Genomic DNA, 27,816 nt, shown 5'->3' on the forward strand with positions numbered 1-27,816 from the left:
GAAATTGATGACGAAAGATTGATTATAGCATATTTCAAGAGTAAGTTTTCTCTTAAGTGTGAGTGAAATTTACTCGCAGTTTTTGATTGTACCAGTATGATTTTTAATAGTTCTAATATGTTATATTCTAATACAACAACTATACTATATTCTAAAACAAAAGCACTCCTAAGATGAGCTAAAGATTACAGAAATGATTCTCTCTAAATATCGCTGAAACACCAACAGTCTCCTTAAGGACGAATATTAGGTTACAAAAGACGAATGGCACTACGGCTCGGAATAAGCTTTTGGTCATCTTGTTAGGCAGCTATAATCATTACTACATTTCGACCACTGTATTTTTCCTATTCTATTCACTCAAGAAACCTAGAGTTATCGATCCACCAGGAATCATAAAAATTCTTCAGGACATCCTGGAACTAGATCAGGAGTGAAGAAACTATTCTTGGCAGATGCAGAAGTGCCATATTTGGTACGAAATATTTCTTGGAAGTTGAGTCAACGATTTTTATTTCATATTTAAGTCTTTAAAGCTTAATCGATATTGGGAATTGCCTTGTGAATCACGGGATTTCACAAGACATAATTTGAGAAGTGAATAAAATAAACGAGAAAATGCCTGGACGAAGACAGAATCGGATAACCCTTTTGTCATGTTCTTCAGGATGGGGAATGTCCAGTTCGTGAAACTTCTATGCCATTGGTGATGGTATTATACGATTTCATTCATATTAGGATATGATGTATGTAAAAGCAAAATAATTAGGAATAATATAAGACACAGAGCTTTGATGGAAAACTTATGAAAATAAGAATGTTGAATTTCCTATTTAGAAGCAATCATGCCTTGGTTGTACCCAGAAGAGCAATTTGGGCATATTTCAGCGGTTTTAGAACAACATACCGAGGAGTGGCTGTTAACATCCTGCGGCACAGAAATGGTAACCTCCATAGAGAGGTCTTTTGAACTGATACAGCGTTGCGTTAGTACAAAACCAGACCATTCTGCTATTGTACATGGCAATATTAGCGAAAATAAGTAAACAGGAGCCTAAGAGATTTTATTAAGCAAATACTGAGGTTTTGTGATTGCATAATAATATTCCTCGAACAAGTCATTATCCACATCATAAAGTTAATAACACTGCTAAGGTAAGAAGTAATTAAAAAATCCTTCTACATACCAAAATATTTTATTATTTATGTGGCTTTCATAAAATCTGCGTAAGACTTTAAGTGGCATTACGATTTTTACGTGCATTTGTAGTCAAATTGTTGGGTGAGTATTTGAATGAACGTTAGGCACAGAAACAACTTAGAACGATATTAAATATCAGTTGAAATTATATCAAGGTTTATATGTTTAAGAATGAAAACACTTTTTATTGTCTCAACTAGAACTAGCAATTTCTTAGAACTTAGAAAAGATTCTGATCTAATCATTTTAACTTAACCGAACCTTTATAATATAAACAGTTACTACACACGATATAACACAACATATATCAATTAACTAGCATAAACTGGTGCAAAAAATTGCTGCTTCTTGTTTGCCTCGCAAATATTTAGTTATCAGCAGTATATGTTCAATAACTCAACATTAATTTGGAAAACTTTCTGTTTTTAACCGACTTCGAAAAAGGAGGTGGTTCTATGCTGGGCTTATACATTTTTTTAAATGTATGTTCGCCGATTTCTCCGTCAATTGTAGACCGATTTTCAGAATTCTTCCTTTATTTCAAAGCCAGAACCGTCTCATTGGAACCAAGTTAGGATATGATGGGGGGGTTATGGAAATCGAGGGAAACGCTCAAATATCAAAGGCACGTATAAAGTTTTCATATTTTTTATTTAAAATAATCAGATATTTGTGTATAAAGTTATAGTTGAGCTGATGTGATGGAAAATGGGAAGTAGTTTAGTTGACAGGCCATTCAGTTTGCTTTTTAAGCATTAACTGTAGCATGTAAGAACTCCTAGAAATATTATAGACAATTGCCGAGCCCAAACAATACAAAATCATTTCATTTCAAACTGATTTCAAAGTGATTAGTTGGTAGTAGTTAAAATAATATTGTAAATAGATAAATAGGTTTAGGTAGGTATTAAGATAAATAGTGTGTATATAGTAGAATATAAAATATGTGTAGTATATAGGTCAATTAAGCTGTAGGTTAAGGTTGAATATTATGTACATATTTTATTTCAAAATGCTTTTTTTGTGTTAAAAATCTAAGCTTGATTATTTTCTAATTTTTAGTGAGTTCTTTATTTATTTTTTGAAGTCGGTTCAATTTTTTTGTTAAAAATATTTTACCTAGTAACCACTCAAATAAACTCTTCAACTCTAGAGCGAGAGACAGACAGAGATAAGAATTTAAGAATTGTTGAATTATATTTAGAGATTAGAATCATTCACATTTTGATACATTCACTGTTATCGATGGAAAATGCAGGAATATGATAGTAGTACGTAGTTAGAAGATATATAAAGATGTTAGGTTGTGTGTAAAAATGTATAAAATAAACTAAGTACCTTCGCGAAGACACAGAAGCTTTTGTAGTAAGAAGCTACTGGCCTTAATCAACCCTGAAACTTGAGTAGAGGGACTATTGTAGAGTATTCTAAACTGCAGGTAATGAAGGAATATTGTGCGCATGCGCAAATATTTGCGCTCATCCTTTCCCCACCTAGAGTGTATAATCGGCCATTTTAAAATTAACCGTTGGTCGAGTGAAAACAACCTAGAATATGCAGATTAAAAAGAATGATTGGATAAATTATGTGTTGCATTAACAGGTTTATAACAATGGTAATTAAATTATTGTGTTATTCTTAGCATTGTAACATATATTGCTTTCAAAATACGGAAGAACAAATGGAAGTACGGAATATAAGGTTAAGGTTTACAATGTTAAAATATCCAAACAGCTTCAATTTTGTTTATCACAATATTAAGCGCCAAACTTGTAACAAAACATGTTGAACATCAAGTAGAGGTCCACATATGCCAACATTTCACCCCGATATAGCTACAGATTTCAAAACGATAGCAAGAAGCAAAGAAGACAATTATTCTTTTTGTTGAAATAAAAACGTTGCAAAGGGTATGAGAGAAATAATATGCTATTGTACTAGAAGTAATATGAAAGGTGTTTTAGGTTAGTAAATGTACAATACGTCAAATATCAAATAATGAGTTCAGTAGTCGATTTATTATTGGGGTTTACCCATCAAAAACAGAAATATTTAACTATATTTAAATATTTTTTTTAATATGATTAAATATAAGTAGTGGAGAACGGCACTTTAAAAAGATCAAATTTACCAGTAGGAGTTGTCCTCAATCGAATAAACAAAACATATAACATTAAACATCAATTACACCCTAAGGATCTAATGACTACTACTCTGAAGGTGGAACAAAATATATTTTTATAAAAAAGCATATGTAAATAAATTATTGGTTTGTAAATATAATGATGTATTGACTGGTGAGTTCTTTCAGGTGAAAAGTACGATGGTATGCAAGATGAAGATCTTGATATGAGATAGATAATTACAATATAAGTATCGTTTCTGAACTTTTCGTAAATAATATCATAATGTTAATCTTTTATTTACTCGGTAAATAAAATTTACAACACTCAATTATTACAATGTACATTTGGATTAGCATTTAATTTAAAATATTTCATAAAATATTAATGATAATTTTCATATTATTATATTTACTAGTCATTAAATGAGTGAGTTCCCAGTATTTCCTTTACCATTGTAAACATGTTAGATTTTTATCAAATTTCATAGGGCCAAATTTCTCGGTTATGGAACGATACACAAAGAAAAATCTATAAGACTAAAATTTCAAAATACGTTACAAAACAAAGTAAAGGCGCTTGCGTAGAGTTCGCCACGAGAGCGTTTCTAAGAAAGAGATTCAAGACCTAGAAATGGGCATGTGCTAAACTGAAATTACCTTCAGTTTACAGTATCCTGATTATTGTAGAGAAATCTACGAGCATAGAATAATGTGCCTATAAGAATAAAGTATAATTACGTGTTTTTTAATTAGTAATATGTTTTCTAGTAACCATGTTTACCGATATCAAAACCCTTTTCAAGTATTTCTAATTTTAACACCAATCATGCTCCGTCACGTTTTGATAAAAATTAAAATAAATCCCTCATGTTTATTCCAAGAAGACAAACAATATCTTGAAATATGAAACAAGAAGTCACATTCAAAAGGGAAAAAATATGTTTTCCCGTTATATTGTAGTAATTTCCATTGATCCCCATTGAAGTTTCGCTCCGGAAAAACGTATATTAATATATTTCGAGATAATAAAAAGCGGGGGTTCGTGCATCTTTGATGGGCGGTACGTTTTATTTTTAGAATCAATTCCTGCACCCCGGATCTTTGTGGAATATTCAGACCGTCCTTTATTTACCACACCCAGTCGGTATTGACTTTAAGGCTGACCGTTGCTCACGAACGCCAAACCTGCGAATCTGCATAGACAAATAATATATCAAAGTTTCAGGGCCCTGACCTGCAAACTTGTGACGGATTCTATTTATTTGTTTGTTCGCTTCTACAGTTCTTGAATTCGAAATGTGATTTATGCTTATTTTGCACTGTTCGTTGAGTTTAACACTACAAAAGGACCGGAGAACATCCTAATTTATTTAGTATACCATACTATTAAATAAACTCTATTATCTTCTATATATATAAAAAAAATAATTGTTGTTCATTAGTCTCGCTAAAACTTGAAAAGTTTTGCGTTAATTGTGATTTAGGGTAAGGGTAAATGATGTGGCTCGGTGAATGGAGGTAAAACGAAATGAAACAGTGGTGTTTACATTATGTGACCGTTATTTATTGGCTATATAAAAATGTGAAAAATACAAATGATAAAACGGATGGCAGCGGTGTTACCTGGAGACGAGGCTTGGGCACTCCATGGTGGCAGGTCTAAACCAAAAGAGGGTTGAGCACTGAATGAATGAAATAATAACATCCCAGATAAACGTCTCGGGGTGCCGCCAGCTATTCGTTTTCGGGTTCTAGTTGGCGCTGCTGGCACCCCGCCCGTGTTCAACATCTGGGATTATATTTCTGGGTATTTTGTAGACCGTTATTACACGATGTAAAATTCGGCATGCCTCAAGGTCGTTACAGTGAATAAAATAGAAAAAAGAATAATTTTGTTTTCCCATATAAAGTGTCATTGGCATCTATAGATTCACTGTGACAAAGGATCGAAAGTTTTGTCACAGAGAACATAGAGATTTAACCTTATAGGTAATTTATAGTGGAAAATCTTGTTGCCCAACGAAAAAAAAATTGTTAAAGTGCCATCATTTAAAACTTACTCGAAACTACTACTTACTATGTATGATCGTTACCGCGTGTTTTGTTGTTGTCAATTGGGGTAAGTTTTTCCATATTAATGATTATTCAAATATTTATTTCTTAATTTTAGAAGTTAATCCCCTTCCGAAAGAACCTATGCAAACGGCGGTGTACTTTTAGTTTTGGATCAACTATTTGATAGTTGCAACTGAACTAAAATAATAGCTCCTAAATGCAAACCTAAATAAAAAGAAACAGTACTTATATAGTGGAAAATCTTGTTGCCCAACGAAAAACAAATTTGTTAAAGTGCCTTCATTTAAAACTTACTCGAAACTACTACTTACAGGAGGCTCATTTCTTTAAAGAAGAATACTATATATGGATCTAGTAGAGCTCATGTATTCATGAATGCCTGAAAAATCATTCAAAGGGGATGAACATGAAAGTTTCTCAGATCATTTACATTCTTTACTAATGCTTTACTTATATTACCAGGAGATATCGTAGTATATATTTCAGGTTATTTGGTAAAACTTGAAAAAAATTATGAAGAATGAGTAACTCGGTAGACAGACAAGTTGAGACCGATCTTATAGAGGCAAGGCATATCTTATGTTCCATACTGTAACAATTTTTTTTATGGTTTTATTCTATTATTAGATATTATATTTATTAGTCGTATAGTTCAGGGAATACACTATAGCTTTTACAATATGGTTCAGTTTTTCTTTTAACGATAATATATAAATATAGTTCTCTAATTATTTTAACACATTTCTGTTAAGTAAACTAGTAACTTTAAACACATAATATAATAAATACTCTTCTGTTCACTGAATTCTCATATAAAACTATTGAAAAGCAATTATGATCTCATATTAAGTTAAATTATCCTATATTTACTTGGTTATCTGTAGAGGAATTCAATTAATTTTTCAAGCAATTGGCGTATTGATGCCATCTATTAAATATACTGACTTATTTCTAACCGATATTTTATTATTATGTCTTAAAAAACCAAAAGAACGAAAAAAAAAGATAATAAAACAACAATTTTTCTAGGAGCTAAATAATATTTCTATGAATTTTTGAATGTAATAATTATTTATGAATATGTGATAATTGACTCCAAATGTCATTTTGAAATGGACTTCAACGAAATGCCCATGCTTTTAACCAATCTTCTTCCATTTAGGTAGCATCTTCGTGTTGTCTATATTTATGTATACATGTGAGGTCTGCAAAAACTGATTAGAGCGAACGATGCTAAATAAATTAAAAGATTTACAGAAGCCGTTGTTTACACAAGTCTCTCCTTCAAACTAACGTTTCAAAATATGTTTGGTTAGCAATTTATAAAGGACTAAATTATAAAATCACTATTGATAACATACCTGAAATATATTAAACACACTATAGCGTGAAGCAGCATATTAACCAGGTGGTACCCAAGTGGTTCCAGCTGGCTTACTAGGTAGTTGAGGCGGAACGTCAATACGCATAATGGTCGGTACGACTTGTGACTTTGTTCCTGAAAATTAAAATGAATATTGTCAAACCGTGATATAAAATGCAATCAAACAATTATTAATAATTCAAGTGCACACTCCAAAAAATGTACAAATATGTAGTGTGGAATGTCAAATTTACCTAAAATAAGAGAAATTAATAAACAAAATTGAAAAATAATCAGAATTACATGACCGGAATGTACTGTTGTTAAATTGTTCAGTTTGTGTCCACATAAAAAATATATATGGTCGTGCAGAAATTGTTTGCGTTGTTGAAGTATTTTTCCGTCCATTGCAAATTTGTACAATTATTCCGTGTTTAAATTACAGCAACTAGATACAGGGGGAATATAAAAACTAGCTCGAAATAAATACGTCTACTTACAGAAAACAGTTATATAAATATAAAGATCGTAGAGTCGAAAAAATAAGCAAAAAAACGATCCAATTTTATTTAAAAATGTAGGTAAAAAGCTCTATGTATATGACTACATAAATGAAGTAGTGAAGATATTTAGTTAAAACGAAACCAACTACCTAATTTGCATATGTAGAAGACCTAGGAGAAATGAAGAAATTATGAATTATTAACAGTAAATTTCTAAATATATTAAAACATTGATAAATGTCTAGGCGTTCATTTACTTTAATCATTTACTTTATAGACGTAAGTGTTGAAGTCAGTGGTGTGTTGAATTATTGTAAATACATTCCTTTAATATACATGCTAAATACAAATATTAATTTCAAAATTGTTTTATTCATGTTTGCTCTGTTTTAATATAAAATAATATATTACTTCATTTATTATTCCATATTTATATTTATTATTATGATATTTTGAAGCTGATGGAGATCTGAGAGATAGAGAAAATAATCTTACTTAGTATATTTTTGTTATAATGTTCAATAGTATAGTAATTTAAACTTATCAATACTTTGTTGATTATTGGAACTTGAAATTACTGGAAATTATATTTAATTAGACGCAAGTTAAGAAAGTTTAGTCTTAGTAATTAAATGAACTGTACTACAGAAAAAAATCCATTTAGGCTTGACAATTGCGACGAGAAATTAACTTTCTTCAAAATGAAAACATATCCCAGTGGTTCAGAATATTATATATACAAAATGGGACAAAAAAATACAAACAAATCGAAACAAACCGAACAGAAAATTGTCATATTGACATGGCGCACCGAAGTTAAACATCTGTTAAATCAAAGTGTGTTGAATAATTTTGAATGGAAAACAATCAAAACCCGTTCATGAATATCTAAACCGAAAAATCGTCAGAATTTAAACGTTCACCTAGCTTTACCGCCCGCATATTTGACTTAATATTTGTTTACGACAGATACAAAAAAAAACTGCGAAATATACGGGTTGGTACCTTCCGCACGTTAATCATATTCGGTTGAGCGACAAAAACGTGAAGAAAATGTAATTTAAACACTAACCCGATCTCTCCCATTTTGTGTGTGAGTGTCCCTCCGGTACACGGAAGTAAAAGGTAAAAGTTAGAATGACGTAGGTTTTATTACCAATATTTTTTAATAATTCATTGTAGATATATTCATGGTAGAAACAGTCATTGCTATATTCCAAAAGCTAAGTTAGAGTTTTTCCACTCACTAGATATAAATTACTTTTTTGTTTATATAATTTACTTTTTCCTTGCAAACAGGCTTCCAGAACAATACATTGTAGAAAAAAGTATTGTCTACAATAACACTTTGGGTTTGGATAAATTGCATCAGACAGAATAATTAACAATCAGAATCGCTAGCATGTTCGACAGATTTGAAACTAATCATTTGGTAATTGACTTGAATAGTGATTCTGATCGCGAAAGTAACTTAATGAAACTTTTCTGTAGTGGGCTTACGGCCCACTGCTGACTATTACCAACACAAAGTGATAAGAGCGGAAAAAGACGTGAAAATGTCAGTATATAATTATGTTTAATATAGAATAACTGTAGAAAATCGCATTTTAGAGAGCGAAGGATTTGTGTGCGTAGACCTGTTTGTAGATATGGCAAATGCATTAGTGAGGATGTAGTGATTAAACCTAGTTTTAAGAATGAAGGTATAAACAAAAAGTAACAGAAGAGAACTCATGAGAAATACAGAGATATCAAAATGACATAATAAGGAAATACAGGCACAAAAGAAACAATAACTAAACATAAAACAATAAATATATTCTTTAATGAAATTAAAATACATTACTGGAATATATGATTGTTAATTAGGTAGATTAGGGATCCAGGAAATACCACTACATATAATGATGTGCCTAGAACATTACCACATAGGTGGTGTGGAAATAAGTTGAGAAATGAGTTTAGTGTAATCCCGATCTCTGTCATTTTGTCTGTGAGTGTCCCTCTAGTACACGGAGGTAAAAGGTAAAACTTAAAATAACGTAGGGTTTATTACTAATACGTTTTAGTAACTCATTCGAGATATATCACTGTTCAGTATATTGCCACTCCCTAAATATAAATTAAATATATATGTTTACCTTTTTCTTACAAATATGTCTCAAGAAAGTTACATCGTAGAAAGGAGTAAAATCTACAATAATGCCTTGAGTTTGGATAAACTGCATCCGACAGCATTATTAACATTCAGAATCGTTAAGCAAGTTCGATAGATTTTAAACCAACTATTTGGTAATTGACATGAACAGTGATAGTGAAAGTAAATGAATAAATATTTTCAGCTGTGGGCTTATGGCCCAATGCTGACAATTACCAACACAAAGTGGTAAGAGCAGAATGAAAGATCAGTATATAATAATGTTTAATACAGGTTAACTGTAGAAATATTTCCAGTGGTGCAGAATACTAAAAACACAAAAAGGTACAAAAACCTAAAAAAAACTTCATGAGTTCTCGTAATCGAAATCGCAACAAACTGAAGAGAAAATTGTCATATTGATATGGTGGGCCGACGTTAAATATCTGTTAAATCAAAGCGAATTGAATAATTTGAATATCTAAACCGAAAAAATGTCAGAATTTAAACGTTCACCTACCATTACCGCCCGTATATTTGACTTATATTTTTTACGACCGAAACAAAAAAAAACTGGGAAATATACGGGTTGGTACGTTCCGCACGGTAATCATATTCGGTTGAGCGACAAAAACGCGAAGAAAATGTAATTTAAACACTAACCCGATCTCTCTCTTTGTCTGTGTGAGTGTGTGAGTGTCCCTCCGGTACACGACATAAAAAAGCAAAAAAGAATACGTTCGAATCGCGAACCGGGCCACGTTCATTTGCTATGCATCGTGTGCACAAAACACAAGGGGAAAATTGAGTTAACACATGTAAACTTAATTAAATAGGTTTTTCCGGAAATAGGCGTTCGCAAATATAAAGCCATTAACAATAAATGTTCCGGTAAAAATGGTCTTTTTCTGTGTACTCCATTAAAATTTTCGCAGAGCCTGAACAATCGTCTTCCTAATTTAATTAACTATATCACGAAGAGGGAAAATAACCGCATTCTATATGTTTGGGATTGATCGGAGTTTTACCGCTTAATCAATATTAGTGACTGTGAATGGAGTTAGTTTGCCCATATTAATGATCACTTAAATATTTAGAGTTTCAAGTGGAGAATAAAGACGAACCAAACCAATTCCATTCATGTAATTGACACACTCAGAAAATAAGGTAAAATTAGATAAAATTATACAACGAAGATATTCCACAAGAAGAACATGCTAAATATTTTGGATCTATAGTTTGATTGAAGATTAATTTGGCAGCAGCATGTGTGGACCAAGTGTAAGCAACTAGACAGCAAACTTCGCTGTGTCGACGTACAGCAATAAGAAGGTAATTTTTGGGTTTAGCGCATTCGCATTTTTATATATTTGAAGTTTAATGGAACAATACCTGTTCTGGCAAACAATGTGCATATACCTTGTTTTGTAAATTGTGGTGAATATTTTAATCTATTTTACTTTATATATCGCTCTGAGATGGAGAAATTTAGTCCCATGAAAATAATTTGAATTAAATACTACTGTTCAAATTCAAATAACAGGTCAATTGAAAAGTCCCCGGCTTGGCACTTAGATGGCGATACCAGAATTAAATACATATATTTTTTAGTTAGCCCTAACCCTCAAAAGCATTTTGAGTGAAGCAACTTTTGTAATTGTGAAAAAAATGAATAAAAAGGCATTTCGCGTGTTGATAAAATATTGCTTCTTGAAGGGAAAAATTAGAGTTGAAGCAAAAACTTGGCTTGATGCCGAGTTTTTGGAAACTGCCCCAGGAAAACCAATCATCATTGATTGGTATGCTAAGTTTAGACGTGGTGAAATCAGCACAGAAGAGGGTGAACATCTAAAAAAGCTTGTTGCTGACGAAAACATTTATAAAATCCATAAAATGATTTTAAATTACCGTAAATTGAAACTGAATGAAATAGCAGACACTCTAAAGATATCAACTGAACGCGTACATCATATCATTCACGAATATTTGGGTATGAGAAAGCTCTGTGCAAAGTGGGTGCCGCGTGAGCTCACTTTTTACCAAAAATAACGAACGAGTTTTTGCGTCGATATGTGACAATGGATGAAACATGGATCCATCATTTCACTCCGAAGTCCGATCGACAGTCATCCGAGTGGACTGCACACGATGAAACCGCTCCAAAGCGTGGGAAAACGCAACAGTCAATCAGTCAGTCAACAATAATTTTCATTGACTACCTTGAAAAAGGAAGGACCATTAACAGTGAATATTACGTAGGGTTATTGGCCGTTTAAAGGACGAACTTGCGGAAAACGGCCGCATTTGAAGAAAAAGAAAATGTTACATCACCAAGACAATGCACCGTGTCAAAAATCCATGAATTGGGCTTCGAATTGCTTCCTCATCCACCGTATTCTCCAGATCTGGCCCCAACGTCTATATTCTGTTCTCAGATCTGAAAAGAATGCTCGCTGGGAACAAATTTTCGTCGAATGAAGAGGTGATCGACGAAACTGAGGCCTATTTTGAAGCAAAGGGCAAATCGTATTACAAAAATGGCATCGAAAAGTTGGAGGGTCGTTATAATCACTCGTTTGTGTATCGCCCTTGAAGGGAATTATGGTGAATAAAAAAAAAACTAATTTTGCAGAAAAATGTATTTTACTATGGTAGGCCGGGGACTTTTCAATTGACCTTTTTCATATATGAATAAATTTAATACCTAGGGGTGCGATTATATGCATATTTTAATAATTGCAAGTGCTATCATTATGTTAAACAAGTAAATAAAGCCTAATACAGGGAAACATTTGGTAATAATGTCATATTCTACTTGAATATATTAACTAGAACTAGAAACCATCTAGAACTAGAACCACTAGAAAATCTTATTGGGAAAAAAACGAAGTGAAAGACGTCGTATTATGTAGAAATCATATTGAAATATATTTACATCAAGCCCATGTAGCATATTTGTATATATCATGTATTTATCTCAAAGCAAAAGCTCCATCGTACTTTTCAACTGGAAGAAGTCTCTATTCAAAACATTATTACTTTAACCAAACAATAACGTATTTATTCGTGCTTTTTTTCTTGTTTGTTTTACTCTTCTACGTTCAGGGTAGTACTAATGACTACTACTCTGAAGGTAGAGAAGTTGATCATTAAGAGGTCATTGATCACTCTTCTTGCATTCTGATAAATACTATCTAATTTCTTTTATTATTCTAATTTCGCTTTATTCAGCTTTCTATTAACAAACACTATATAAAACATAATTAAATCATTATTAAAATATATAATAATATATAAGTATTTTTTTATTCGAAAAACAGTACTTCCGAGGTGGTCCGATTGGAACCAAGTTAGGATCTGTTGGAGGACGGGGGGGAAATCGAGAAAAGCCTAAAATTTCAAAGGCGCGTACAATGTTTTTACATATTTTTTTATCTACAATAATCAAATATTTGGGTATAATATTATTATTGAACAGATGTGGCGAAAAATCGTAAGTAGTTCTGTGCAAAAGGCATTAAGTTCGCTTTTTAAGCACTATTCATGTAATTTTAGTTGTAGAAACACTATAGGCAACTGTTTCTATCGTGTACTGGTTAAGATGTTAAACCAATACGCGGAGGTCGCTGGTTCAATTCCTAACAGGGCAGTAACTTTTTTGTTCTAGTTTGGTTAGAACATTTGTCAAATCGCCTAGATTAGGTGAAGACCCCAGGGCCTGAAACGTTCCTTAATTTCAATCATTGTTTCTTTATTCCTACCCGTTGTAATACTTAATAACTGCTGACTATCTAGCTTTACGTTAATGTATTGTAAATTGTATAGCCTAAGACGAATGGATGTTAATGGAGGGAGGTGTTATGTAATACGACTATGATTATCCGGTCATCTGGTTTGAAACTACCTGAATGCTGAACGAGTGAGACGGCTTAGTCTGTTTACTAATAGATAAGAGTCGTGTGTGTCGCTTGGTATCGCCGTTCAACGGGTCACCTTTTCTATCCGTAAAATATTTTTTAAATAAAATAATTTTTTTTATTTTTTTATTTAATACCATTCCGCACTTCATGACTCATACACGGAATACACATATTATTTTTGCTGTCAAGTTTCATTGGCTAGAGGGCGTTATACTGAACGTCATGCCTGTTGTGCAATGTTTCTAAAAAGGCCCAAGACTAGTGATTACATTTGAGACCTTTAAGTGGAGTTAGATAATTATCATCCTGTATATACAATCTTAACTATGATATTTTTGACATTATAATTGTTATAATGTTCTCTATTATAAACTTTTCTGAACATAATAATACAATATAAGTATTTAGTAATGGAATTTAATTGACAAAACAGGATATAACCTCGTGGCATAAAACTTTTTAGCTGTCGTTTGTGTTTATACGTTTTTAAGACACAAAAAAATTATATTAAACATACGCACCGGCAGGTTTTGGCCAGGAATAATATTTAGCTAAACGACGAGAACGGGCAAAAAATGTAATTTAAAAATGAACCTGTTTTTTTACCTCGTCCTTCAACTCTCCAGAGCAAGAGCGAGAAGAGGCAACATAATAAAATTAAATACCAGATTGGACGAGACTAATTTACTGAGGATGCGAAAAAACAAAAGCAAATCTCCTTAATGTGATAAAAATACTTCAGTTTTTTTATATAAAACGTAAGAAAATAGATATATTAGGATTTGGTAAAAGTAAAATGAGAAACTTAATAATTAAATTTCTATTTATTCTTGGGTCTAAATCACAATCAGATACCAAGATGTGGTTGAAACTCACTTATTCTTCAGCTCCGATGCCAAATGACGTTGAATGAATTCGAGTAAGAATTTTGTTAGGCGTTTACTTCTAATTGATAAAATAATAAAACTTAATATTTCATTAATACATTCAGATATTGTTGAAACCTTCCGAATCAACTGAATATGTAACACTTTGAAAATAGATATTATTCAATAGTGCGTCAAATAAAAATATTTTTAACAAAAAAATTGAACCGACTTCACAAAATAAATAACGAACAAACCTAGAAAACCCAAAAAGTTTTAAAATAAAATATGTATATAATATCACTTCATGGCACCGTCTTCTAAGTGATCAGTTGGTAGTACTTTTGTTGGATTTGGTTCATCTTGGAACACCTATACAGTCGACTTCTGCTTACTTGCAGGGTCATACGAGTATATCCATGATTCGTCACCTGTCATGATTTTATAAACATCTTTCGACACACCGCGATTGAATTTCTTAAGCATTTATTTGCACCAATCGACACGAGCCTTTTTTGAGTGATTGTCAAATTGTGTGGGATCCAACGCGAATATAACTTTCGCACAACTAAGTGTTCATGTGAAATCGCATATATGCTGGTGGAACTAATGCTTACGGATGTGTCAATCTCACAATAGGTGACATGACGATCTTGCTTAATCATTTCGCACACGGCATCGATGTTTTCTGGCACAAGAGCCGATTTTGGACGACCTTGACGAAACTCTTCGGACAGCGAACTACGACGACCACGATTGAATTCACTAAACCAGCGATACACGGTGGTGTTTGATGAAGCTTCATCGCCAAAAATCAAATTAAGTTATTTGCGCACTCTTGTTGTGATAATCTACGTCGAAAATTGTAAAAAATCGCAAGAAAATGTTCAGGATTCAGTTCCATTTTTTGCCGAGACGAAAGTTTCAACTAAATAGAAAATAAACAAATAGGGTCCTTGAGACAAAATGTTCTAAGTACGCGTATCGTCAAAAATGTCAAATTTTACGATGGAACCGTCAGATGGACTCACATGACAACAGTGTTGCCATTTCGCGAAATATAAATAGTGACCCTCGAGCAATGGATAGCCCAAGTAAAAATACAGCCCGTATGAGAAAAAATAGAAAAAAAAAACGTGATTGAAAATAAGGAATGTTTCAAGCCCTGGGTTTCGATACCTAGTCTAGGTGATTTGGCAAATGTTCGAATCAAACTAGCTATAGCAAACTAATATAACTAGCTAAAAAACTTGCTGCCCTGTTGGGAATCGAACCCGCTACCTCTGTGTGTAGGAAACGTTATAACTCAACGTTCTAACCATTACACTATAGAAACAGTCGCCTACAACGTTTCTACGACCTCTCATATGATATGGTTAGTGATTAAAAAGCAAACTGACTGACTTTTACAATGAACTACTTCCGAGGATTGGTTACATCACTTCAGCAATAACATTATACACCAATATCTAATTATTTTAAATAAAAAGTATGTGAAAACATGTATGTGACTTTGAAATTTGAGGTTTTCGTTCGATTTCCCCCCGTCTCCACCATCAGTTTCTGATTTGGTTCCAACGGGACCACCTCGAAAGTGCCCTCTCCTTTCGAATAAAAAAATAATTTTTTAAATCGGTCGATAATTGACTGAGAAATCGGTGAACAGATATTAAACAAATATACAGTCGAACATAGAACCTTCACCTCTTTAGAAGTCGGTTAAAAATGTTTGTATCAATATTATTAATGTTAAAGGATATTCCATCAACCACATTTTTAAAATATGGATTTGCAGCTACAGCTACTACATAAGATAACAAAACACATTAAATTGATTTACATTAGGAGCCTTGATCTACGTTTATATTTTGATCAGTGGCTACCGGGAGGATTACAAATTCGATATTTTATCCGTAAAGTCTATACGTTACTCATATAACCAACTAGTTTATTATATATGAGTGTCCGTGTCTGAAATAGTACTATCAGCTTTCTTCGTAGTAAAAGAAAGTAAATATTAGCTCTCAAGGCACAAAACTTTTAGTAAGAAAAAGTTTAACATTGTATTGCTAGCAATCAAATGGCAAATATGAGTTCAGGACAAATAATATTTAAAATTGCAATTACTAGACAAAACTTATTGCAACAAAAAATAATTTTATAATATAAATTTTTTATAATATATAAATTTATAATATAAACAAATTTTATGAAACCAACTTGGTTGGCGCAGTGGTAAAGGCGACAGAACGGTCCATCTACTGTTGCGATAGTCGCGGGTTCGAATCCTGCTGAGGCGTCGTCGTAAATTTATGTTTGTGATTGTCCTAGGCAAGAGTGCAAAATTTGACAAGGAAAATGATCCCACTCATGCCAGTAACCAGGCTGGGTAAGACCGGATGTCTTCTGGGATGATTTCCAAGTTGGCCACTCGTTAGTCGGCAGGCTTAATCCCGAGGCCCGTGGTTCGGAGCCCACGTTAAACTGTAGGTTCAATCTAGATAAACCCTTAGTTGGTAAAAGGAGACTTTATAATATATTTTAAAAAAATTATGAATATATTGAAAATATTTTATTACAAATATGTTATCTGTCACTAATACATAACACAGGACTGTAACAGGCAATAGTTTTAAAACGATTTGTGTATACCCTGAAAATTATTTTTTTTAAATAATTAAAATAAACTTTTAAAAAAGACTAAAGTCAGCAAAACTATAAGATTTCTGATTAATTTATAATAGGTTAATTAAGAACTGTATAAAAATATAAAAAAGATAAGTTGCAATAAATTGCTTATTTTTAATTTAAGAGCTTTTTGTAACATTTTAAATACAAAGCTTAAACTTATATTTAGACAAAACAAATTTACTTAAATAGATGCTGACTTATTTTTTGGATATCTTAGAGTCTCCTTTTTACCAATTTCTCTTCATTCTATAAAATTCAATAGTAAGCTGGCTTCAATAATAATAAATACATATTGCTTGGATAAGTAATAGAACTTTTTTTAATAAAAAATAAAATTACTTATTTTGGAAAGAGAAGACCCTCTACAAAAATACGATATACTATAAAAATATGCTCGTAAATTCCAGTTGTTGATTGGTAATGATATTCAGTCGAACGCCCCAAACACGCACAAGGTAATTTAAAAATTAACCTGACCTCTTTGTCACGGATTACAACCCTCCAAAACAACAGAAAAAAATAAAGGGATACATTTAAATTTCAAATTAACTAGATTCATTTGCTGTGCATGGCGACCCAATAAAGAAAACTGAATTACACATATTTGATTTTACTGAAATGTATAAACATCCTATCAATTTTATAGTATAGGATACCCGTTATTTTATATAATTATAATTTGTATGTTAGTATTCGTTTTTATTATGACTCCTTATTGTATTTCCTTGTTTTCTTTCATTATTTTGTTGATGTTTTGACATACATCAATATCTTCAAAGTGTTCTCGTTTGAGAAATACATACTGATGTATTTATTCCGAACTATACACTAGTAATAAATGGATTTTATAAATTAACTAGCGACCCGCCCCGGCTTCGCACGGGTGCAATGCTAATACTAAATTAAATACACTACAGAAAAAATATGAACGTTGTATATAAAAACATAGCGGCCCGCTCCGACTTTGCACGGGCATAAAATATATATGCCTATGTCACTCAATGAAAACATGATTAAAATCGATCCAGTATTTTTGGTTCATTCATTACTGCCCTTGGCCTGCACGCATTAAATTTGGAGTAAAACAATTCCTCTTCCCCTATACTTACTATGAAGATTTCCTGCTATCTTTGGAATATCTAAATTCATACAATTTTTATTACATTACACATTTTTAAATGCAAATTTTAAGTTTGTAATATCTCCGAAAATATTTGTTTAATTTACTTGCTGTAAGGAACCATATTGATCTATATTAATTGCACACTGTATTTAAGGTACTTAATTCGATAAGAATTAATGCCGTATTGCTTAAAATAGCTTCGTAAATAAGCCATTTTCTCACGTAAAAAGTAAACAATAAAAATGGTTAATGTGGGTTATCCCTAAAAGATAAACATATACCATCGCGGACTTTTTTGTAGACCTTTTTATGGTGTACAATACTGTAGTACATTAATTTGATCTAACTCGTAGGGTTAGGCAGCGTTTTTGCTAATTGCTAAATAAGCCTAAAAAATAGGTTAATTTACGACATCACGTTAGAAACCTCTAAAATTAGCAATTTTGCCTTAGTATATTATGCATGTATTATACATATAAACCTTCCTCTTGAATCACTCTATCTATTGAAAAAAACCGCATCAAAATCCGTTGCGTAGTTTTAAAGATTTATGCGCATATAGGGATATAGGGACAGAAAAGGCGACTTTGTTTTATACTATGTAGTGATATTGTACTGAGCACATCCAACATAAGATATAATAAAAACATATTGCTCTCTTGATTTTTCGAAAGTACCGTCACAAAAAATAAATCACTTATTCTAGTCATTGTTGGTTGATTTATGAGTGATAAAGATGATATGGAAATGAATAAATCACGAAGCATCCAAACATTGGTAAGGATCATATGTTAATTATTTTATATATACAGTTTATTTCATCCAGTTCACCCAAACAAACAACATTTCATAAGCTTAACTTGTTTTTACATTTAGTAAATTATGTCTGGCTTTTATTAATTTATTTGCACCAGTACTTTTGTTTATTTAACTGCGCTTTTATTTAATCAACTACTTAATTTCATAACTAGCAAATGTAATTTTCGAATTAGACGTAGTATTCCGTATTTTGTTATTTCGTAGTATTTGTTCTAGCTAAAAGATGTAGATTTTTTTATAAATTACATTTTACATTCGATATGCTTAGTACAATCTTAATTTATACATTAATTTGTAACTATTATTCTGCTGTACTTGCATATAAAAAGCAAGGCGTGTACGGGATTAATACATCAATATGTATTTCCCAAATTATAAAAAAAACTAATCTACTAAGGCTAAACTTAAAAATACACTTATACACTAAACTAGTTCGTGTGGTTCGGCTCGATTCAATCTTTTCATTTCCTGTGTGTAGTCCAGTAGCAGTATTGCTTCCACGTTGCTGTTATTTAGCAACCTTATGTTTTAGCGCGAAATCTTCTGCACTTTAGCACTTCGTGTATCCATTTGATTCCAAGGACATGGTGCAGCTTCTCGTTGGTTATGTAGCGATAAGCATTGGTAATTAATCGTCGAACTTTGTTTTGGGTGCGTTGTATTGCTAGTTGGTTTGATGTTTTAGTGCAACCCAAATATTTGTACCCCATAGGTTCAAATAGGCTTCAAGATTGACTGATAAACCAATTTCTTTGATTTTAGGTCAAGTTGAGAGTATCTTCCGGCCAACCAGTACATTTGCTGGACTTTGAATCTAATTTGCTCTGCTTTTTGTCTCACATGATGTTACCAGTTTAACCTACTATCGAGATATATTTCGAGGTATTTAGCTGATTCTGCTTGAGTAATCGGGCGTCAAGTGATATAATTAAGTTTTTGTCAATGCGCCGCAACAATTGCATTGCATGTTCAAGTCTCTAGTCTATTTGTAGATCTTGTTGACTGCTACTTGTACATTCTCTATAGCCTTAGAGAGAGATATATTTTGCAATTATAACTGTGTCGTCGGAAAATGTTCCAAGTATTGTTTATTTTGTTGTTGGGATGTCAGGAGTATAGAGCAGATATAAAAATGGTCCCAAGTGGAATTCCACCAGAAATAGGTCTAAGTGGTGAGAATGTAAAGGGAATGAGACAGTAATTCCGCGGTAGCAATTAGCTCATTTTGTAGATTAATCCCAAATGTCATATCCGGCCAAAAGCTGATGAGACATCCAGTACTATTGCAGAGCAGTATTTTTTTACTTCGAGTGCCTTTTCAACAACTGCTGTTACTCTGTGCACTTGGTCGTTTGTCGAATGGTGATTTCGAAATCCAAACTAGAAATCTGGTATTTCTATAAATGGTCTAATATATTTTAATAGCAGTTTCTCAAATAATTTTGATACTGCAGGTACAAGCGAAATAGGCCTGTAAGATCCAACTTGTTCTTTTCAGGTTGTTTAAGCATAATTATTCGAGCAACCTTAAGAAATTCCGGCACATGGTTCAGTCTCAAACAGGCATTGAATATATTGTCAACATGATTATTGCTTTTCGCGGCAGCCCTTTTATTAACCCAAATGAAATATCATCAATTCCTGTAGCCTGTTTAGAATTGAGGTTGTTGTCAATTTCTGTGGCAACTTCCATTGGAGAAATCAGATTTACAGCTATATGGTGGGCTGATAACAATATTTATGTCTATTAGAGATTCTATATTACTCTTACACTTTTTTTTAAATATAATACCCAAATGCGAATAATTCAGCTTTTTCATCGTTGCCTCGAATATTCATTTTGATCAAATTTAATAGGCGGTAATAATTGGTCTTTAGATCTCCGAGTTGCTTTCTAGAGAGAGTAATCTTTGTGCGCTTCCCGGCTGAATGCACTTAAATATTTCTCGAACTCTTTTGACACTCTTTAATCTATTGATTTGTTTGATTACTAATTCTATTATATATTGTTTTGTCTACAGCATCTCTGGTTCTGTGCTATAATCTTTTAGCTTTTCGTCTTTCTCTTATCAATTCCCTAATTTCAAGGGGGTAATTTACCTCACATTCTGATTTCTCTCTTGCGAGATGTAGATGAGTGTAAAATAGTATTAGATTGGTAGTATTGTATGGTCGTTAAACAAAGTCCATAATTCCTTAAAATACGATGGTTTTAAAGCAAATTAAAAGTGTTTTTAAATGCTACACGATTTATAGCTTTTTTATACCCAACAAAAGGTGCTCTTTTCAAAATATTTAAAAATAATAAATATAATTTCATTTGTAAGCAGGATTATAACATATGACAAAAAATAACTAACTAATGAATAATTTCAACAACACTAATAATCAATGTTATGATGATATAATGAATGTAATAGTAAATGTTATTTTATGTACAGAAATATCAAAACTAGCTTTTAACAGTTTATGATGATACTTAACATCTTCACCAATATGGATCGCTGATCAAAATGCAGGCAACAAACGAATGGTTTGTTTCATTATTTCTTTACATTATTCAACTGCACTGTTCCAACAAAGAACTGTGGTATATATTAATCTAAAAAATAATTTAATATTCGTAAAAAGTCTATAATTAAAATTTTGATAACCTTTTATATTCGAATTCTTAAGTCAACATTTATCCCGAAAAAAAATATTCGAAATTAAGCAATATTCAATTCCAATTTAAAAACATTCGCTATCAGGTAGCCCCAATAACAAAACGAATACCCACACAATATCGTTACCCGGAAAAATAACACAATTTATTTGTAATATGAAAAAAAGAAGCGGGAGCAAAAAAAAAGAAAAAATAGAGTATACTTCCACCGAGAAATATACGCACCAGAGAATCTGGATATTGTTGCTCTTTGACCCCTATCACAGAAAGAAAAAGGGGCAAAAATTCGAAACATTTAATCAAGATCCCTCATTTGTTAGAACCTGCCTGTATCAGACACAAAATAAAGAGGGAATAAGGAAAATCGGGCAAAAGAAAGGGAAAAAGCTGTGATATTAAGCGCCGAATTTCCATAAAAATCTAGTTTTGTGAATTTACAGAATAAATGTTTATAAATATGTTCCTAAACAAAGGAAACGGGGCTGCCATTATTATTCTCCCCTTATCTTTAATTGTTACACGTTTCATTTGATGTTATGGTTATTTACGGGATTCTGCTTTAATGATACTAAATAATACGGTCTTGTCTTAAATTATCTATGATATGAATAAAAATAAGTTTGTCGACTTCGAATAAAAAAAATGTTAGGGTGCAACAATAGAATAGTTTTACTGCTTTTTTTATTGCTTAGTTATTTGTACGTATTAATAATGTCTATATATCATTCAAAATCTTATGGCCTTAGTTTCATGAGTTTGATATCCGATTATATATATATATATATATATATATATATATATATATATATATATATATATATATATATATATATATATTATATATAAACATTAATAATTTATTCTTTGATTTTGTTAATCGAATATTAGGATGAAATTTTGGCATATCATGTTTTTATTTCACAGCTAAATATGCCTTCTGGTAAAGTGAATATATATAATTTGTTATCCCTACAAAATATACCACATTATCCTTAATAGGTTTGTATCTCAATCTTCCATTACTTTTAACAATTACAACAGTACAATACTAAAATAAGTAATATCCAAAACTAATTCAACATCTTAAACAATATGGCATAAAATTAAATAACATCGTTTAATACTTTTTTAGCTCACTAATTTTTCATTCTAATACAAAACGTAATAATTTTGTCGTAAAGCGTACATCTACTTTTACTGAATGTTGAATTATTTGTGATCTATATATTCATTTAAGTTGTTCCATAATAAATATTTTAAAACCATATAAATCTGTATGTATCAATTTGAATACAGAAGAGAGACAATACGCTAATATTTTGTAATACAATCTGTAACTTTTGCTACACATTTCAACAAAGGTTATTTAAATTTGTCTTTTTATTAAATATCAGTTATAAGAGAATCTATATAGATTTACTTGAGATTTTAATTTTATTTAAAACGACTATCTTCACTGTTTTTTCTTGGTTTAAGTCGACCAGTTATCGTGAATTACCTCATATAACTTAATTATTTAAAGAAATACAAATATATCATAATTTTTTACAGATTATGTTTTTAGTTAGTTAAAAATGTGTGACTAGCTATTGCTTCCAAATAAGTGTTTTACTTTTATTTATGGTTCAGTTACATGCAAGTATATTTAAAGACTCTCCCAATTATAAATTTTCGGAGTTAAAAAGTTAATTCTAAACGGAGTATATGAAGAGAATTCCGACATTTTTCGTACTGTATTCAATTAAGCCTGTAGTTGGATTTAACAGACACCATTTAAATTTTCCCTGTACTCAGTAAAATTGGCTGTGTCAATGTCAATCGTTCCACACTCACTAACACCCCTCCAGCATTTACTAAGGAAATTACGACTTCGTAGCTTTCGCTCAACAATTTAAATTTGACAGCATATCAGACAGAGAACATAAATGGAAATTACGGTTGTAATGTGACATGACGAGATTATTTCCACGAAAAGTTATATATTAATTTGATTCGTCTGTTAGCAAAAAATACAGTAAAATACGTATTTTTGTAAAAGGTTCTGGAAGGACAAAAACAATTATAATTGAATAATAACAATTATAATTTTCTTATATATTTAAATAATATAACGAATATTATATAATCTTTTATTCCTAGTGTTCAAGGAAATATATTAATATACAAAATTATGAATTCATTGTCTACATCATACATATGTTTTACTCCTTTAGCTTATTAGATTTGATGTTCAAACAATATTACTGTCGTCTTTGTAATGGCTACGAAGTCTATTATTGTTTACCACACAATGAATGTATGCTTTCATTGGAACCCATTGATACCGTTATAGAACTTGATTCATTAATCTTTCTCAACTTCTCAACTGTGTAAGTCTTAAACAGTGCCAATAATATTTGACGCCATCAGTACTTTTCGGGAATTTCTGTTTTTGACATAATCTTTTTACGTATAAGCTACTATTTATAATATCACCAATAATGATGTTGCTCCGCTGCCAGATAATTTTCTAAAAGTGCATATAGCTGCAGTTTTCTATGATCTTGATCACTTTTAACCATAATTCTCCTAAGTTTACAACAACACAAAAATATAACGTATGCTATTTGTGTTAAAAGTATAGTGCAACTTATAAATCCCTAGAAAATGAAAATTCCAATAATTTGGGTATACTTCGTATTTTCAGTTAAAAATCTGTATTATCCAATCTCTAGTCCATGTGTAGATTGTTGTTGATGGAATATCAGCAGTATCTAGCAGATACTATTCTGCTATATAAGTTTAAATGTTGAGAATACACCTCGAAAATGTAGATTTTTCTTTGAAAAAATATAACTCCATAAATTAGCATAGTCACCTTGTGCTCACCTAAGGAATGAAGGGCCAGAATCAGCGAAATACCTCAGCATCCAAATAACTAGTAAATAATTAATTTATTAGTCAATTATAAAGCCTTTTTTGAGCTATGGAATTGCTTTAAAACATCAAACTGACTAATAAACCAACGCTACCCAAACTAAGTAGCATATATTACTTAACAAATATTTAATTATTTAAACACAGAATAATTCAAGTTTGGCATGTCTATATACAGCTTCACTTACTTACTCCTTTTTTATATATAAACTATTTATTATTCATAAATAAACATTATAGCCAATATAGTTAAAACCAAACAAAGCCAACAACACCATATATGAAAGCAGTGAAATTGTCCTAAAAACTTCCAAGTATGATCAGCATGATCCCCATTACATTTTTTGTTACTATTCTTGATCCACAAACATCATTAATGAATTGACTACCTCCAGCTTTCGATTAACATCTTGTACATTTAAGCACTTTTAAGCTGGAAGAAATCTCGACGACTCGATAAATCATTATTTATACAAAACAATAATTTACCTATACTCTTATAGAAAAATTCGTTTTCCTTGTTTGTCATTAGATAATTAGTGTGTCATTGATAGTTTCATATTTTGTTTATTTCACCCAGGTCTGCTTTTCGATTATTTCAGTTTCACAGTCTATTGTTCTTGCATTTTGGCAAAATCCTGTCTAATTTCTTCTTTTCTAATTCCATGAATTTCACATTCTTCGCCTGTCACTCTAACAAATTCTAGCTACATCTCACTTATATAATAAAAATTAAATTATTACTAAAATATATCATGTTTAAAAGGAATATCTAATAAATACCAGTTACTACAATTTTGCTACTATTCTTGATCCACAAACATCATTAATGAATTGACTACTTCCAACACAAGTTGTTGTTTTGTTTTTTTTTTGTTGTTTTGGCTTGACCCACTGTATGGATCGACTCGAAGACAGTAGAGTTTATTCTCTTCTATGGTTTTCTATGCAGGATATTGCGCATACCCCAAATCCGGAGATATTTTTTAAGCAATGTATCCTAAACTAAGTTCGTAATTTATCAATTATATACGTTTAAAATTATATTATGTACGTAATAAATGAAGAACTGAGAACAAATGGATCTACGAAGTTATCCAAGATTTCGTCCTAAAACATGAAAGAAGGTTGCTAAATAACAGCTATGTGGAAGCAATAGAACTACTGGGCAACGTACCTGAAATATGAATATTAAAGTGAATTTGTAAGTGTTATTCTTTAATTTTTTTTCAATTAACAAATTAAGTCATAGCTCCCATTAAGAACATAAAGTTGTTGGGGAAGATATATCGCCGATTTCTAATGTATTTACGTATTTTTAAACAAATTATATAATATTGCATGCAATATATACGTAACTAAAGCATGCTATAACAATATTAAAAGTTTCAGCATTTAAATATAAATTAAAGCAGATGTTTTGAATGAAAACATAATTAAAAGGTAGTTTCGGTATTATACGGTAAACATAAAAGGGATGCAGTGGGACTTATATCACAATAAACTTTATTAAATAAGATGTTCCCCGTATCTCGCCCCACAAATCCATATATTACGACGTTAAATCTAAATTGCGTGGGATATATCATGAGAATCTAATTTCCTTGGGCAGGCATGTAGGTGAGAGTGTGACAGGTTCGTGAGAGAACGATCGGTATTGGGCCTAACCAGTTTGTTCATCGCAAGGGATTTGAAGTATAGGCTTTATTAATTTTCGATTAGCACATATTTCAATTATTATCAGATTAGAGAAACATTTTAATTAGATTATGTCTCTCTCTATCATGCTCTACTGTGTCAAATTTTGGAAAGTATCCATTATATATAAATGATTAGTCTTCCTAGCGATAAATAAGTTAGTCGGTAAAGACCAGTAATAATATAATCATAAAAAAATATATTAGAAAATCACCTTGCTAAATAATGTAATAAATAATAAGTATAACATTAAACAGAACTTGTATTAGATAATAAAATAGACAATTGTTTGAGTTATCAGAATAGGCAGATCTCTAAATATATAGGCGAACATCAAATAGACTATGCGCCGCATGCTTTAGCAGCCATCATCCTAACGAAACGTTATAATCTCTGATCGCTTTTGCAATATGTTGCTTGGATATAACGTATAGAATCAGAAACTAGCAGCTTTATAACCCAAATGATATAAAATGTCTTATATAAATGTATGTCTATGAAATAATGTGTTATTTTTATCATTTGTTTAAGTTCGATGATATTAAACTTTAATTTACTTACATACCACAACACATATATTTTTATTTATCTGTTTTAATCACTTTCTCGTTCTTATTAATGTCGTAGATTTAGAACGATGTAGCATATCGGAAAAACTTGTAACAGGTTATATAGTTCTAATTGATTGTGTAGTGTCCTCATATACTTTTAGAAATCGTTCATAAATTTGTTTTATTGTTACCTACATATTCCATGACACCATATTCTATTATTTTCATCAAGCTGTATACTTACAAATGTGTTCAATCTTGTAGCACAGTCTAAAAATATTTGGGGCCATTGGAAATTACTCAAACCCAAGATATTGAATGTTGTAGGGGTTGAAACCCAAAGCGTTAGGAAAGTAAACACTTATAGCGTAGTTTTGTAACTTTCAAGAAAAAAGAAAAACATTTACGGTTAGTACTATACACAAACTATATGAAATCCGATTTCGAACCGTGATCCTTTCGATAATTAAACGATTTTTTGAATATATTTTGGAGCTCCTATCGGAATTGAATAGCTTGATAAAAATGGTAACTGTTTTCTGCAAAATCTATATTTCATAAAGATCTTGTACATGCAAGTGATCCAAAAGTCATAACAAGGAAAACATTTTGATTTACCTCCAGACGTGGACACATCATGAATCTATTCCGAATTACTTTTTCTAAGGGTATTTAAGTGATATCTAGGGGTGTTCTACCTTAGAAATCTGAAAGAATTCATATCTTAAAACCTTAACCCTTTAAGAATATGCAAAAGAGGATTTTTCAAAATGTAAGTTATTATCGGAGATGCAGCTTTTTAACGGACTTTAAAAAAGGAGGAGGTTCTATGTTCGGCTATATATTTTTTTAATGTATGTTCGCCGATTTCCCCCTCATTTATGGACCGATTTTCAAAATCCTTTTTGTTATTCGAAAGAGTGCACTTCCGAGGTGGTACTTTTGAAACCAAGGCAGGGTCTAACGGTAGAATCCGGGGAAAACCTCAAATTTCAAAGGCATGTACAAAGTTTTCACATTTTTTTATTATCTAAAATAATCAGATATTAGTGTATAATGTTGAACTGATGTGACGGAAAATCGTAAGTCGTTCAGTGTAAAAACCATTCAATTTGTTTTTTAAGCACTATCCATATCACATAAGAAGCCGTAAAAATATCGC

General features: G+C 31.4%; 1 protein-coding gene across 1 annotated transcript in view; it reads right to left on the minus strand.

Annotated features, from left to right (window-relative positions):
* The window catches only part of LOC143205113 (protein O-mannosyl-transferase Tmtc3), a 292,120-nt gene that overhangs the window by 107,634 nt on the left and 156,670 nt on the right, over window positions 1–27,816 (minus strand). The window contains exon 2 of the mRNA XM_076418194.1: window positions 6,764–6,900. Coding sequence (XP_076274309.1) covers window positions 6,764–6,900 — 137 coding nt within the window. The remainder of the gene's footprint in view (window positions 1–6,763; window positions 6,901–27,816) is intronic.

This window comes from Rhynchophorus ferrugineus, unplaced genomic scaffold, assembly GCF_030347505.1.
Source record: "Rhynchophorus ferrugineus isolate W39M unplaced genomic scaffold, kcgeb_rfMv2 rfM11, whole genome shotgun sequence".
NCBI classification, from domain to species: domain Eukaryota; kingdom Metazoa; phylum Arthropoda; class Insecta; order Coleoptera; family Curculionidae; genus Rhynchophorus; species Rhynchophorus ferrugineus.